The following is a 17,602-nucleotide window of genomic DNA, read 5'->3' on the forward strand; positions in this document are numbered from 1 at the left end:
TGTCCCACCTCATGAAAATTATAAACATTCAAAAGAATTAGATGCTGAACCTGAAAACATCCCGAACTATCTAGAGAAGTACCAGCACCATTTGGGTCCCACTGCATGTAGAGTTTGGACTCTGGCATGTAGGAGTTGGTGTTGGATCTATGATCAGATTGCTATTTTAAGTTGCTCAGTAGCTCTGGGTTCCATAACATCAACAGACTATATAAGACTGTAGAAAGGACATTACTCATAATCTTACACACCGGTGCTCATTGTAGTTCTTACTCTCCGGTGTTTTGTATTGTTTAAAGATTTATAATAACACTCTTGATATCACCCAAATGAGGATGGGTTTTCCTTTTAAGTCTGGTTCCTCTTAAGGTTTCTTCCTCATAACATCTACATCTACTTTGGGCTCTATTTATTTATGCTTATTATTTCTTTATACTATTCTGTAATTTATGTGAATTATTCAGTAACTAAAAAGGTATAGAGTTATATGAGTGGGGAATTTCTGAGTGTTGATTTATAATATTTGGACCCTCTGGAACCAAAATGATATGTATCTGCACAATATCTATTTATTTAATAGTGTAACTATGGTCATTTTTTTTTATCACAGCTAAGACGCTTAGAATGCATCAAATGTCTTACATGGCTTGCATTTAGTAATTTTATGCTTCAGCAACTTTGTAAACAGACATGCCTGGCAATTAACCATCAAATGTTAAAAATTGCATGATGCATGTGTTTAAAAGAGAGACAGAGAGAGAGAGAGAGAGAGAGAGAGAGAGAGAGAGAGAGAGAGAGAAAGAGAGAAAGAGAGGGAGAGTATAGGGTGTTTTGAAGGTAATGACTGTTTTGGTATTCATTTATATACCTGCTGAAGGACTTGCACCCAGTCTGCATGCTGATTGGATACTGGAGGCTGTGACATCAGTCTGCAGAGCAGGTCTTCCCTTAGCTGACACACTGGATCTACTGTAGCCAAGCGAAATGAGTCACGTTCATGCTCCAAATTCAGATCTACATACAAACACACAAAAACAATGACTTGTTTGTATTTGTATTGAATGACATTTGTAACATTCTGTGTAAATTCAAGATATTGTTGTGTATGATGTTCACCAGAGGTCCGTATTTTCAGAAATACTCAAACCAGGTTGTCTTAGCCAACATCCATGATATGATCGCTCACATATGTTCGATGAGAACATTAAATAAAGCTCTTGATTCCCATGATATAATGCATTGTGCAGCTAATAAATGCATAAATCAACCGAGGTACAGATGTTTTACCCCTGTACAAGGTTACAGGTATTAATATAACTCTTTTGTTTGAATATTTAAATAAAACACCCCATTACCTGAGTCTATTATATAGTAAAATCTGTAGTATCTTATCAATTCAATTAAATTTATTTTTATTTCTATAGCGCTTTTAACAATGAACATTGTCTCAAAGCAGCTTTACACAGATAATGTGGTGATAAAAATGAATAAGACCTTCTTTATAAGTGTAAGTTTGTCCCTGATGAGCAAGCCGGTGGCGACTCATCAGTTTTTCAGGGTATGATAATCAATCTCCTGCCTTTTTAATGTCATTACCACTCCAGCCAAGCTAATGTTTTCAGTCAAAATTGTCCCTGCTGCACAAGTAGATATAATAGTAGTTATAACCTAAAAATTTGAATAAATAGAGCACTATTTTACAAATAAATATACATTTTTCATGAAATGTGTTCACATTTTACTTACAAACGAACATTCACTGCTCTGCATAAAATGATCGCCTACAGTCCCTATCTCTGACATTATACACTTCACTTAACCGGGCAACATTGGCACATTAATGTAATATATTCTACTCTGACATTAGTCTGCTTGATGGCATTATTGTGCTCCAGGACATTTATGACAAAGCATCAAAACATTATGAAGTGTAAAGCTAAATAACACTGTTTTTGAGTATCATTATATAATAAAATTGTAAATATATTCAACTGATAAAAATTCTTTACCAAAATTCAGCAGTTCAGTAAAGAAATCATTCTCCTCTTCTTCCAGCCTGCTTCTGATCAGGAAGTTCCTCATATCTGCCTCCGCTTGCTCCCTTTAACAATAAGAATAGGATGCAGCACATCAGACATTCTGAGACTTTTACTCTAGTCATGGTTGTTCAGTCTTACGCTATTGTTCAGCTAAAGTTCCTGCATAAAACTTTATCAGAAATATTTCTGAGTTTTTTGCATCTAAGAACCAAAGATTATCCACCAAACCTTTGAGGAAGCCCTATAGAACATTTTATTTTAAAGTGTACTGATTGATGTATTGGTTGAAAGCACTTGTCAATGGAGCTGTAATACATGGACCAAAAGTAAAATTTGCATATAGTTCCTGTTAACCCTGCAGTGGGGGAAATAATTATTTGATCCCCTTTATTTGTTAACCAACAGGGTACCGGTGGAAGTTGGGATAATGTTCGCCAAAGGTGGAGAAGGAGAGGGGGAGGACGTCTACAGAGACGGCAGGGAAAGGAGAAGTGTAGGAGAGTGGAGATTCAGGTTGGTACTTTAAATGTTGGTACTATGACTGGTAAAGGGGGAGAGATAACTGATATGATGGAGAGGAGAAAGGTAGATATGTTGTGTTTTCAGGAGACCAAGTGAAAAGGGCATAAGGCCAGGAACATTGGTTTTAAACTGTTCTACCATGGTGTGGATGGAAGGAAAATGGTGTAGGGGTGATATTAAAGAAAGAGTACATTAAAAGTGTAATGAAGGTAAAAAGAGTTTTTGAAAGGATGATAAATGTGAAGCTGGATGTTAAAGGAGTGATGATAAATGTCATCAGTGCTTATGCTCCTCAAGTGTGTTGCAAAGAGGAGCAGGAAAAATTCTTCAGTGAGTTAGATGAAGTGGTGGAGGAAAGACTAGGAAAGAAATATTGGTGATTGGGGCAGACTTTAATGGGGATGTTAGTGAAGGGAACAAGGAGATGCGGCATCAAGTAAAGAGGGATGTGGCAAAAGCTAAGAAAAAGGCATATGAGGAGCTGTATGTAAAGTTGGACAATAAAGAAGGAGAAAAGGATTTGTACCAATTGGCCAGACAGAGGGGCCGAGCTGGGAAGTTAGAGCAATAAAAGATATAGATGGAAATGTGTTAACTAGTGAGGAGAGTGTGTTGAGAAGGTGGAGGGAGTATTTTGAGCACCTGATGAATGGGGAAAATTAAAGAGAGAGAAGGTTGGATGATGTGGAGATGGTGAAGCAGGAAGTGAATAGTATTAGTAAAAAGGAAGTGCAAGTAGCTATTAAGAGGATGAAGAGTGGAACGTCTGTTGGACCACATGGCATACCAATAGAAGAATTAAAATGTTTACGAGATGGCAGTTGAGTTTGTATCCAGAATATTCAACAAGTTTTTGGAAGGGGAAAGGAAGCCTGAGGAATGGAGAAGGAGTGTGCTGGTACCGATCTTTAAGAATAAGGAAGATATGCAGACCTGCAGTAACTACAGGGAAATAAAGTTGATCAATCACACCATGAAGTTATGGGAAAGAGTAGTGGAAGCCAGGCTGTGAGAAGAGGTGACCATCTGTGAGCAACAGCAGTATCTGCAAGAGTGAAAGGGAAAGTTTATAGGACTGTTGTGAGACCTGCTATGTTGTATGGTTTAGTGAAAGTGGCATTGACCAAAATACAGAAGGTGGAGCTGAAGGTAGCAGAGTTAAAGATGCTGAGATTTATTATTGGGAGTGACGGCGATAGACAGGATTAGAAATTAGTTTATTAGTGGGACTATGCATGTATGACATTTTGGGGAGAAAGTGAGAGAGGCCCGATTGAGATGGTTTGGACATGTGCAGAAGAGGGATATATAGATATAGATGGAACCACCAGGAAGGAGGAAAAGAGAAAGGCCAAGGATGTGGTGAGGGAAGACATACAGGTAGTTGGTTTGAAAGAGACAGATGTAGAGGACAGAGTAGTATGGAGACGGATGATCCACTGTTGCAACACTTAATAGAAGAAGAAGAAGACATTCTTCCAAGCATTCTCTGAATCATTCAGGTGTTATTTGGCAAACATCAGACGGGTCAGTTCATGTGCATCCTTGAGCAAAGAGTGTTACCAATGGTTTTCTTGGTGACTGTGATCCCAGCTCCTTAGAGATCATTAACAGGCTTCTCCCATGTAATTCTGGGCTGATCCCCCACCTTTCTCAGAATCATATTTACTTCAATATGTAAGATTTTGCATGGAGCTCTAGAGTGAGGGTGACTGACATCTTTTATTCCTTCCAGTCTGGAATTATCGCACCAACAGTGGACTCTTTCTCCCCAGACTTCTTGCTGATCGTCTTGTAGCCCATTCCAGCCTTGTGCAGGTCTACAGTAATGTCCCTGACGTCTTTTGATAGCTCTTGCCAATGGTGGTGAAGAGGTTTGAATGGAAGAGGTTAATTCTGTGAGCAGGAGTCTTTTATGCACCTCACAAGTTGATATTAGGAGTTCTTTCTTAAAGGGACAGGACTAATTTGGGTCTGTGGGAGTGAGAATTCTAGCTGGTTGGTAGAGGATCAAATACTTTTTTCACTTAGTCAAATACAAATTGATTTATAATCTTTTTTTTTTTTTTTTTTTTTTTTTTTTTTTTTATATTTTGTCTCACTCTGTTAGAATAAACCTACCATAATAATTCTAGACTGTTCATTTCTTTGTAAGGGGAATCAGCAGGTGATTAAATAATTATTTCCCCCACTGTACATGACAGTTAAAACATGCTTGATGCAATTAGGCTAATGAATAAAGGAAGCTTATAGACCCTTGATTAGCTTTGTACATTCTCAAAGTCTGACTCAAACCATGTTGCCTCGTACTCAACCAGATGTGTTTGTTTTATGACTCACTGCTATCTATAAATATAGATAACGGGTGTTGCAGATGTGAAGACAGAATCCAAGTCGCTTTCTTTCATGGTTGGTTGGAGGTGAAACTATATATTCGCAGTGATTTAGATGGTAATGCATTATATATTATTTCTAACAATACTGAATTATTCTGCTGTTTTGTATGGTAATGTTAATGAAAAGATACTATGCCGTTGCATGATGTTTGATAGCCTTGTGCTTTTCAGTACAAAACTAAAAAAGACACGTTGAACATGAAACATGTCTTGATTGGACTGTTACTATGATAATAAGGAGAAAGATGTCCTTTTTTGGGAAAAATTTTGCTTCTTTTGAAGAAAATGCTGCCGTCACACAAGCGCAGTGGCAATGAGAATTTACACCTAAAAAAAAAAAAAAAAATGACTACCAAACTTTTCACTGGTCCCTGCTGCAGGATGGTGCTAATGAATTGGATGGCGAGATCTGTGGGTGGCTTTTTTTTTGTTTGTGCGTGTGCGCGTCTGTGTGTGCTATTTGCTCGTTACTGAATCCCACATGCATGCCCCCCATTAACCTTGCCTGACTCACACACACTCATTACCCCAGAGCTAAGGCTGCCCTTCTCAAATCATACACCTTTATAAACCTGCAGGGGGCTTTCTTCTATTTCCCCATATCTTTTGCTCTCTCTCTCTCTCTCTCTCTCTCTCTCTCTCTCTCTCTCTCTCTCTCTCTCTCTCTCGCTGTCTTATTTCCACACACAAATCCTCCTAAACACAATGTCACATGCCTATGTGGGAAATATACCAAAAATACAGTGCACACAAAATTTCTATGAATTTATGTGCCACGGTTACAGTAATGTAAATGGCTCCTGCCAAAGCTTCTTCATTTTAGCTTCTTATAATCTTATCTTCTTTCCTCTTTCCTGAATTTACTTTACTCTTTCAGGCTTTATCTCCTCTTTCTCTCTCTCTCTCTCTCTCTCTCTCTCTCTCTCTCTCTCTCTCTCTCTATCTCTCTCTCTCTCTCGCCAGTACGATTCTGTCTCCATCTTTGCTCATCTCATCCCAGCTTTTCCTCTCCTCCGGCAAGAAAAATGCAATCAGGAGCCTCGCCTCATCTATCTTTGCTCGTTTTGCCTGAGTGGCCAGGCAGCTGTAGAGCTGAAGGAGAATAAAGTATCTGACTGGCTAGTAAAGTATCTGACAGCCTCGGGCCTTTTAAAGGAAACTTTACCATTGCAACTTCCTCTTGTTGTTTATAGTGTTGTGAGAACTACAACACCCTTCATCCATTGCTGACATGTTTGTCTCACAAATTCTTTTACAACCCAGACACCCAATGAGATTTTCATCCAGAGAATCTAGAACAGTTGAAATCCTGATGAACATATCCAAACTTGGCTCCCAAAACACAAGCACAGTTCTGCATATTTCTATAACATAATTTTAAATAGAAACTGTGGCAGATTGTCCACACGAGTAGATAAATCTGAGTCTCAAATATACAGTATATAAACTTTCATCAAAGTATTCAACATAAAGTTGTCCTTTACTAAATCATTTAAATTATGTTAAAATACAAAAGAAAAGACTGCAGTTTCACAGATATCAGTGTATGCTTCATTGATTTGCTCGCCTTCCTTTAAGATGAATAAAAGCACATTGTGGTAGGAATCACACTACTTCATGCCTTGGAAATGGAACAGGCACAAATTCACCAATACATTATTCTTTCAGAGCAAATAATAAAAAAATAAATGTAATACATTTCCACAAACAAAAGCCAGATGGATGTGCATCCAGTGTGTCTGTGAGGTACAGAACTATTTCCTGTTGTAAGATATATTGAAAAGATTGTGATAGATAAGAAGAGGTTTATGGAGGGTACAATGACTGGACATCAAAAATGGTCATACAACATTTTTTATCTGACTCAAAGCCAAAAAAATAATAATACAACGTATCTAAAATGTCAAATTTTTCCACTTTTTTTAGACTAGTTTAAAATATTTATGTGTTTTATAAATTTTGGCCTAGTTAATGATATCACTCCTATCTGCTTCTACCTCTCCTGTTTGTTTTTTGCTCCATAATACAGATTACATTTGCATATATATGACAGATGCAATACATTACTTCACCCGCTGTCTTTAAATATAGGAAGGAACTGGTGCTGTATTCATTGCTTTTTTTATTACAATTTCTGTAAATCTGACAATACAATACATGCCAGACAGATATGCTACAAACATAAATTTCTGAACTTTCTGAGTCACATGACTCATTAAAGGATGGAGAAAAACTCCACAATCTCAGGCCAATACTTTTATCTCTCTCCAATAATAACGTATCTGTTCAATATCAAAATCTCATTCCAATTCCAACATTCCACTCCAATTCCAATATCTGAGTCTAATACCATGGTCTCAGCCTAACACCAAATCTCAGTTCAATCTCAACATCTCAGTTTAATAGCAACGTCTTAGATTATAACCAACAACTCAATTCTATCTCACTCTTATACCAAATTCTTAGTCCAAAACAAATATCTTAGTACAAACTCAACAACCCAGTTCAATTCCAAAGTCTCAGTTCAATTCCAACATCTCAGTCTAGTACCAAAATATAACTCCAAAACCAATATCTCAGTCCAATTCCAACACCTCAGTCTAATACCAAAGTGTCAGTCCAAAACTAATATTTCAGTCCAATTCCAACATCTCAGTCTAGTACAAAGTCTTAGTCCAACACCAGCACCTCAGTCCATAACTAAAATATCTTCCTAGTACCAATGTCTCTTTCCAAAACCAGCATCTCAGTCCAAAACCAACATCTTAGTCTAATACCAATGTTTCCATCCAAAACTAAAATCTTAGTCTAGTTCCAAAGTCCAATTCCTGTATCTCAGTCCAATAACAGATTATCACAGTCTGTTCATGCCTATTTAGCTTATAAAAATAATAAAATAAAAACACATTAATATATAATATATAAAATATTCAGTCATTTGTCTTCCATAACCACTTTTCCCAGTCAGAAAAACACAGTCTCCTAATCCAACCCTATACCCTGATGCTCTGAAGTATGGTTAACATGTTTGAATAGCAGGTTATGTTGCCCTCTCACAGCTCTTTTGCACCTGAGCCATTTTCATGTTTTCCCTGTGTGAGTTTCCTTCAAGTCCGTTTTCCTCCCACTTCCCAAAAGCATGCTGGTAGATGATATGATTATGCCAAATTGCCCCTACTTGTGAATGAGTAGGTGAATGTGTGTGGTGCAGTGTGATGGACTGACATCCCATTAAGAGTGTATTCCCACCTCACATTCAGTGTTCCTGTGATTAGTCACCCTGATCATGATAAATTAGTTACTGACGATGAATAAATAAAAAAATAATAATAAAATGTTAACACAAATCTAAATTGATCAGAGAAATATAAACAAACCAGAAAATTATTAAAAGAACATTTTACTTCATAATATTATTCAAAAATACACCATTGCACATACAATTACTTAAACAAGTATTTTTAGTAACCTTTATTTAAAAAATAAAGTTAACACAGCCATTAGGGTTGCACAAGCCAGTGCACTCTTGGTGCCGGTCCCAAGCTCGGATAAATGGGGAGGGTTGTGTTAGGAATGGCATCCAGGATAGAACATGTGCCAAATCAATTATGGTGATCACAAATCAGAAATTCATACTGGATCGTTCGAGGCCCGTGTTACCAACGACCACCATAGGTATTGTATCTACAGAGACAGCAGAGAAAGCAGAGAAAGCAGAGAAATAAGAAGTGTAAGGCAGTGCAGGTTAGGGTGGATACTTTAAATGTTGGTACTATGACTGGTAAACGGAAAGAGGTAGCTGATATAATGAAGAGGAGAAATGTAGACATGTTGTGTGTTCAGGAGAACAAGTGGAAAGTCAGTAAGGCCAGGAACATTGGAGGTGGGTTTCAACTGTTCTACCATGGTGTGCATGGAAAGAGAAATGGTGTAGGGGTGATTCTAAAGAAAGAATACAGTAAGAGTGTAGTGGAGGTGAAGAGAGTTTCTGATAGGGTGATAAACATGAAGCTGGAAGTTGAAGGTGTGATGATAAATGTCATCAGTGCCTATGCTCCACAAGTGAGTTGTGAGATGAAGGAGAATGAAAAATTCTTAGATAGAATGAATTCTTAGTTAGATGAAATGGTGGAGCGTGTACCTAGGAAAGAAAGATTATGGATTGGGGAAGACTTTAATGAGCATGTTGGTGAAGGGAACAGAGGTGATGAGGAGGTGGTAGATATTGCTGGCAGTGATTACTTATTTTAAGAAGAAGAAGGAGCACATGGTGACGTATAAGAGTGGAGGAAGGTGCACACAGGTGGACTATGTTCTATGTAGGAGATGCAACCTGAAGGAGATTGGAGACGGTAAGGTGTTGGCAGGGGAAAGTGTAACTAGACAGCATCGGTATGGTGGTCTGTAGGATGGCTTTAAAGGTGATAAAGAAAAATAAGAGAGAGAGAAGGGTGGATGATGTGGAGATAGTGAAGCAGGAGATAGATTAGTATGGAGAAAGGAAAAGCAGCGATTAAGAGGATGAAGGGTGGAAAGTCAGTTGGACCAGATGACATACCGGTAGAAGCATGGAGATGTTTAGGAGAGATGGCAGTGGAGTTTTTAACCAGATTGTTTAACAAGATTTTTAAATGTGAGAAGATGCCTGTGAAATGGAGAAGGAGTGTCTTGGTACTGATCTTTAAACATAAGGGAGATGTGCAGACCTGCAGTAATTAAAGGGAAATAAAGTTGATCAGTCACACCATGAAGTTATGAGAAAGAGTAGTGGAAGCCAGACTGAGAAGAGCCTGGAGAGCTAGAGGTACATGCTGGAGAGAAGGGGAATGATTCAGAAGGAGTAAGACAGAGTATATGTGTGTGAATGGGAGGGAGGGCAGTGGAGTGGTGCAGTTGCAGGGAGAAGAGGAGGTGAAGGTGGATGAGTTTAAGTACCTGGGGTAAACATTGCAAAGTAATGGAGAGTGTTAGAGAAGTGAAGAAAAGAGTGCAGGCAAGGTGAAATGGGTGGAGAAGAGTGGCAGGAGTGATTTGTGATAGAAGAGTGTCTGCAAGAGTAAAAGGAAAAGTTTATAGGACTGTGGTGAGACCTGCGATGTTGTATGGTTTAGAGACAGTTGCATTAACTAAAAGACAGGAGGTGGATCTGGAGGTGGCAGAGCTGAAGATGTTTAGATTTCATTTGGAGAGATGAGGATGGACAGGATTACAAATTAGTTTATATGAGGGACAGCTTATGTAGGATCGTCTGCTAAATTCAGCAAATGTAAATGTAAATGTAGGACATTTTGGAGACAAGATGAGGGAGGCCCAATTGAGATGGTTTGGACATGTGCAGAGGAGGGACATAGAGTATATCTGGAGAAAAATGCTGAGGATGGAGCAACCAGAAAGGAGTAAAAGAGGAAGACCGAGGAGACAGTTTATGGATGTGGTGAGAAAAGACATGCAGGTAGTTGTTTTGAAAGAGGCAGATGTAGAGGACAGGGGGTATATGGAAATGGATGATCCCTGTGGCGACCCCTAATGGAAGAACCCAAAAAAAAAAGAAAAAAAGCATATCATTTTTGTAATTCACTTTAAATATCTTTTAATCATCATTGTCTTATGTCTTCTGGTTTTTTAAGCTTTAATTCCAATTTATTCTAATATTTAATAAATTAATACACATGCTTGTGCTCTGTCATCATTTTTGATTGCAGTAATAATTACTAAATATACAGTGGGATCCAAAATGTGATTATTCTATTATGCATTTTCCCCCACTCTGATAAGCTATTCTGTTGAATTGCATTATTTACAACATCCTGAGTGACAAGTATAAACTTTTATTTTCTTAGTATGTTTTTATTTACATTCCATTTAAATCTAATGGCAGTATGCACTCAGGCTGGCATGGACTCCACAATTTTGTGCAAAACCTTATGATCCATTTCCGAGTGTCAATTGAACATATGCTTCAATAGAAAAGCTTTCATAGCAGTTTCAAAGCAGTGTCATTTATATTTACACTTTTGGCATTTGGCAGTCACCCTTATCCAGAGTGACTTAAAAAACTCATATGAAATATCTATTTATATATTCTTTCTGTTTCAGTTTCACCATTAGTATAAAGCTCTATTGCAATGACATGCCATCCCAGCTGGTTTTCATTTTCATTTCATGGTTTTCCATTTGTTTGACCCCAAACAGTCCTCTAGGCAATGTGAGTTCCCTTTCAGGAACTTTAATCGTCCCAAAGAAGGATGGGGAGCTGCGTCCAATTTTAGATCTACGTCAGCTTCACCGTTCTGTATTAAGACTCAGGTTCAAGACGAGGACTGGTTTGTCATGATTAATCTGAAGGACACTTATTTTCACGTATCCATCCTTCTGTTACACAGGAAGTTCCTTAGGTTAGCTTGATCAGAGCACCTGGTGACCTGGCATCGAGATCATGTTCTTGCCCATATAAAGGAATTAGGGGTAAGACTGAACGCCAAGAAAGGCTTACTTTCTCCTAGTACAAAAAAACATCTATCTAGGCGTAGTGTGGGATTCGACCGTTATGCGTGCGCAACTGTGTCCTGCACGAGTCAAGTCTATCCTCACGGCAGTCAGGAGAGTGAGAGAGGGCCAGCTACTCACTGTAAATCAGCTTTAAAGACTGCTGGGTCTGATGGCAGCTGCATTCAATTTGGTGCCACTTGGCCTTCAATACATGCAACCCCTACAGTGGTGGCTCAGGGAAAAGGGTAACCCACTCAGCACAATCAAGGCCTTACGGCCCTTAGACATGTGGAGAGATCCCAGGTTCCTGTTACAGGGCCCCGTGTTGGGGGCTCCCTCACGGGTTGGAGGCTAGCCGTGCTTCCAGGATTGAAGCATTTCCCCTCAGACCTAAGGGACCATCATGTGCTGGTCCATACAGACAACACATCGGTGGTCTCCTACATCAACCACCTACATGGGCCCAAGGAAAGCAGCTCTCACTAAGAGCACTATATATCCTTAGGGTGGGTGAATCAAGAAGCAGAGGCCCTTTCGAGGCAAAGGCCGAGGCCTGGTGAGTGGAGGCTCCATCCAGAAGTGGTGAAGCAAATATGGAGATTTTACAGAGCACAAGTGGGTAGCCCAATGCTGGCCAGGCCAGCCATGATTTGCCAACCTGGTAAACCTTCGTGAACACCCTCCCTGGGAGATTCTTCCTAGGATGGACCTTCTGTCTCAGGCAGGGGCGCTTTCCTTCACCCCAGCCCTGAGCTGGGGAGGTGTAACATGGCGCCTGTTCACTACATGGTGTATAGGTCACCACTTAGACCCAGTTAACCAAGTTGGCCAAGTGCTGGAATTTCTTCGAAAACAGTTTGTCAAAGGGTTGTCTCCTTCCAGGTTTTTTGTGTCCACTATTGTGGCTTATCATGCTTATCAGGCTTATCTACTCCAGACTGGGGTATGTTCCCAAGGTCCTCTTGTTCGTCTCATGACCAGTCCATGCTCCTGGCATTCTATCCTCCTGATTTTCAGGACCCTGACCAGGAGAAGCTTAACCGGGTGTGAACAGTGCAAGAAGTGGGCACATATGTCCACAGAACTGCTCTGTGGAGAAAGTCGGACAAGCTGTTTGTCTGCTACGGTCCATATAAAAAAGAGTTTCCTGCCAATAAGCAGACCCTTAGTAGATTCTCTTTTTTTTCTTTGTTTTATTTTTCTCCCCATCCTATTTCCTCATGCCGGACAGTCGTATAAAGCATTTCACTGCATGTGGCAGTGGGGTGGGCAAAATCACAAACCTATGATAAATATTACAAACCTGCTTACATTTAAATAGAGATCTGGACATTAGACCTAGTATTAAATATTCAAGGTGTTGAACATGTACTCTTTTTATTTTAAATATTACAGAATTCCAAACCCATTACCAATTTTAAATGAAAGAAACAATAATACCCAGACTTAATGTGTGCTTGAACTTTTGAGCTTCACTGTATATATTTGGTTCACTTTAAAAACATCTTGTTTGAGTAAAGGAATGAAAACTGGGCTTCCTGTTGAACTGTTGGATTTTGGATGCTGTATGAAAGTGCATTGAAATAATATGATATTAAAGTGTATGGTTCGGTTCTTTACCTGACTCGGCTCAGCTTGCGGTTCTCAGATGTCCACACCTGTTTGTGCTGGCGTAGTAGGCAGCTGTCTCTTCTCTCATGAATGACACGCACACTTTTCTGTACCTGACACCGAGCACACACACAAAGAATACATGAGTAACTCTAGCATCATGTCCAAACACAAATAATACACTTACAAGTGGTGGCTCAGTGGTTAAAGCTGGTTTGTGGGCTACTGACCAGAAGGTCAGGGCAACATTGCCTCAACATTGCCAAGCTGCCAGTGTTGGGCCTTTGAGCAAGGCCCTAAACCCGATCTACTCCATGGGCAGAATCGGGGCTAAGGTTTTCCTTGGACCCTAACTTTCCAACAAGCTGTACAACTGTACAACATATATGACCAATAATAACTTTTACATGTTTTATAAATCATCCATGAATCCATCCTTCCCGTGGGCTCACCACCTGCAGGAGGGACCGTAAGGGACGGTGCTGTGAGGATTGGGCAGCAGTCGAAGGCGGGGTTCTGCTTAGACTGCTGCCCCCGCGACCCGAATTACGGATAAGCGGGAGAAAATGAATGAATGAATCCATCTATGAACGAATCCATGAATCTATCTATGAATCCATCCAGTCATTCTTTCTTCCTTCCTTCCTCATTAATTTATTATACTGTACAGATCAGAGCTCTGCATTTCCCAGGATAGTTATCACAGAATTACTCAATGAATAACAACACATCCATGTTACTCCTACTGCATATCTAAATTCTATTTAATTCATCCATGGGTGTGTTTAGTCAAGCCATTCGGTTTAAATAGATTAGACAACAATTCGTTTAAAAAATACATGTTATTTTTAATGTGATTCATTGGCCACTTTCCCTGCAATAAACACCCATCCAGAGTGTGTTCCCAAGATATGCATAAACACGATGACTTGAGTTTCAAGTTCATTGTTGTGCGAATAAAGAGCGTTTGAGCTACTATATACGATCTTGTGCTACAGTTGTACACACCTAACCAGACACAGGAAAAAATTAGAAAACTGATTTCTAGTGCGAAGAGGAGCAAAATATCTAAGTATTAAGTGTATACAAAAGATCATTGAAAATATTGTATGTGCTCTAAACATAATGTATAGGAATATCATAAATGAATGAATGGATGAATAAATGAATGTTAATTCACACAGAACAAATGTAGTCTATGAGCATGTAAATAAATTTTCTTGACAATTATTTTCCCTCTTTCAGTTTCTTTTCTTTGTTCTTTGTTATGTTACCTTTCAAGAACTCCAACTGCGTCTAAACACTTTGGGAACGCTTCCGCGTTGTCCATGTCATGTGTGTATTCAGTCCAATGGAAAGGTGCAATGTCACAGGTGGGGTGACATCCCAACCTGGAAGTTATAAAAAGCACATGTGAGGTAGCCGATGCTAGCTTCTGTTTGTTCAGGAACTGAACTGTGTGTGTTTGTCTAATGGTAAATTCATTCATTCATTCATCTTCTCCCGCTTATCCGTAATTCGGGTCGCGGGGGCAGCAGTGTCGCGGGGGCAGCAATGGTAATGGTAAATGTCGTAAAAAATACGAAAAAAAAAAAATTATGCTAAAATGAAAAGTAAGCACTCTTTTACCCTTTGTTTTGCTTGCTTGGGAGCGGAGCATGCGAGATCAGTTTGTGAGGGATGTATTGTGCTCACATGTCTATGTGAACACTCTGCTCCCGGAGAGCGCTTTTTGAGGAGGGTGCTCCTGCTTCTCACGGCTCTGGCACCTCCTCTGCGGAGGTGGAGTGACGTTCGAGGTCTTGGGGCTTGCAGATGGATCTGGCAGAAGGCTCGGGGATGGGCTTGTCCCTTTCTCTTTCCTCACCTGCCTGATCCAGCACTCTCTAACAGTTTCAGAAGCACGCCATTTGGTGGTTTCTTCCTTCTACGAGGAAAGCACTGCACTGGACCTCTCTTTCTTCCTCCCCAGCCAGTCCTTTTTGAGGAGCTGTTGAAGGTAGTTTCTGGGGCCATAAGCTGGATATTGCTTGGCTGGCAAAGCAGCTGAAACAGCACCCATCCAGCAAACTTGACGAGCGCTTTCTGTAGCTGATGTCACTACCCCCACATTGGGGCCTGCAATTTTTTCCGGACCTTCGCTATGAAGTGTCTAAGTCCTTGTCATTATCCAGCCCACCTCTTCAGCCCCAATTCCTCTCTCTACGCTAAAGTAGTAAAGCTGAAAGAGCAGGGCTATGAGACATTGCCCCAGGTTACCCTTCGTACAATTTCGGCCTTGGTGGGCAAGGCTTATACCACAGCAGGTCAAGCCGCTGGCTGCCTGCACACCATAGCGGTGCTACAGGCATAACAGGCCGATCTGCTGCAGGAGCTAGTCTAGGGAGTTCCTTCAGGTGGCAATTAGGACCAAAAGGTGCGTCGTGCTTTAGACCTGGCTCTTAGAGCTATAAAAAAGACCGCTAGGGCCATTGGTCGGTCCATGTCGGACCCTTGTTTCCACTGAGAGGCACCTCTGGGCTGTTCTGCTGGATGCCCCCATAGTGCCCGGTCTGTTCAGCGACACCATAAGTATGGTCGCCTGCCACTTTCAGGAGTTCAGTCGGCTGTGTTTCAGAGGTTCCTCCCTCGTAACTCTTGTAGGGCTGCTCGAGGGCGCAGCCTCAGTCCCAGGCGCAGCCCCAGTCCCAGCCCCAACCCCAGTCCAGCATGTCTGGGCATCAGAAAACCCAGAGACAGATCATCGCCACACATACTCCCCACTCCCTACAAGGGGCCTGGTTCGACGGGGTAGACAGGGCCAGAGACAGAGCATCGCCACACATACTCCCCACTCCCTACAAGGGGCCTGGTTCGACGGGGTAGACAGGGCTCGAGCAAGCTCTGGTCAAGGTACAAGAAGTAAAGCTCTCTTGGAAAAGGAGGCAATCTATGGGGTTCTCTGCTACTCGGGGAATCTGGGTCCTGCTTCATGGTTCTCAAGAAGGACAGGCTATATTTAATCTGTGACAGCTTGACCACTCACTAATAAGACTTAGATTCGAGATGCCAACCCTGAAGTAGGTCATTCTGAACTACGTCAATAAAGTGACACTAGCTCGATCAGAGTATTTGGTGTTTCAGCATTTAGGTGTGGTTCTCGTTCAGATCCTGCTGTGGGCCCGAGGGAAGCTGCTCTCTGTGTGGACAGCACATCCCAGAGCAGTTAAATGTGGGAGCAGATGCCCAGTTAAGGCCAAGGCCTGGGGAATTTGCAGAGAGTGAGGGGATCTGTTGCAATTTAAAGTCACCGCACTTGTCCCCTCCGGTCGTCCCTTTTTCATTCAGCCTCTGGAGGGGTGGACGCTATGGTGCAGGCATGGCCAAGGCTATGCCTGTACGCTCTTTCCCTGTCGCTGCTCCCGGGAGTTCTGAAGATAGTTCGCAACCCAGAGTGCCTGCGTGAGACTTAGCCGTGAAGTGCACCTAACTTTAAGCCTTTGCAGGCCTTGAGGTTTCTCACACTTAAGACTGTGTTCGGCCTTTCTGTGGCCCTTTCTTTCCAGGAGTTACCCCTGGCATAGCCAGTGCTGTCCTTTACTCTATTCTGGTGTATATTCCAAGGTGCTCTCTGTTGTCCCATGACCAGTCGTGCTCCAAGCATTCTATCTTCCTGCTCTTCAGGCCATGAAAGCTCAATGGCTTTCCAGAATAAAGTGATGGCCCCTTAGAGGGCTTAAATGTGGACAAGGAGACCCTTAGCAGGTGGATTGTAGAGGCTATTTCCTCCTCCCTTGAGTCCTCTGGTTCACCGCACCTTCGGGGTCAGAGCTCACTCTACTTTAAGGCCTTGTCCTATAGCGCTTTCCTTCATGACTTCGGCAGTGCTGAGGGCTGTCTGCACCATTGACCTTTGTCAAGTTTTGGCTTGACCTGGCTACTTGGTCCTTCGACCTAGCTGTGCTCTTTCACACTAAGCAGTCTTGGTCAGTCTGGCGGTATTGGACAGTCGTCCCCAAAGGTTTTGATGCAGCTCGAGTTCCTAGAAGGGGATGTCTCTAGGTTACCTATGCAAACCTGGTTCCCTGAGTGAACGAGACACTGTCTCTATGCCACACCATCTGCATCCTTGCAGCACTTCCTTCACTTTCAAAGCTAGCGTTGGCTCCGTCACATGTGCTTTTTATAGTTTCCTGGTAGTGACATCATGCCTTTCCCTTGGACTGATTACACACGTGATTCAGAGCATGGAGCTATAAAAACACATGCGGTGGAGACAGCGCTAGCTTTGAAGTGAAGTAAGTGCTTGCAGGGGTACAGGGAGTGTGGTATGGAGACACAGCATTTCATTGCCTTAGAAAACCAGGGTTAGATACTTAACCTAGAGACGTTCCCTTTCAGGAACTTGAGCTGCAGCAACAACGCTTTAGGAACGAGTGTCCAATACTGCCGGACTGACCAATCCCTGTCTAGTGTAGATGGGTACAGCAAGGTTCGAAGGACAGAGGAGCCAGGAGTGGCACTAAGGTCAAGACTGTAGAATCTGACAAAGGTCAGCGGCGTAGA

The 17,602-nt window shown here is 41.4% G+C and overlaps 1 protein-coding gene across 2 annotated transcripts in view; it reads right to left on the bottom strand.

The window, feature by feature from the left end:
- Nucleotides 1-17,602, bottom strand: part of LOC310724012 (coiled-coil domain-containing protein 148-like) — a 129,761-nt gene that overhangs the window by 89,500 nt on the left and 22,659 nt on the right. For both annotated transcript variants that reach the window (XM_083537751.1, XM_083537750.1), the window contains exons 4-6: nt 13,067-13,170; nt 2,010-2,101; nt 869-1,014 (exon numbers count right to left, since the gene is read on the bottom strand). In XM_083537751.1, the coding sequence (XP_083393877.1) occupies nt 869-1,014; nt 2,010-2,101; nt 13,067-13,170 (342 nt within the window). The remainder of the gene's footprint in view (nt 1-868; nt 1,015-2,009; nt 2,102-13,066; nt 13,171-17,602) is intronic.

The sequence above is a fragment of the Silurus aristotelis genome (genome assembly GCF_946808225.1).
Source record: "Silurus aristotelis genome assembly, chromosome: 3".
NCBI classification, from domain to species: Eukaryota; Metazoa; Chordata; class Actinopteri; order Siluriformes; family Siluridae; genus Silurus; species Silurus aristotelis.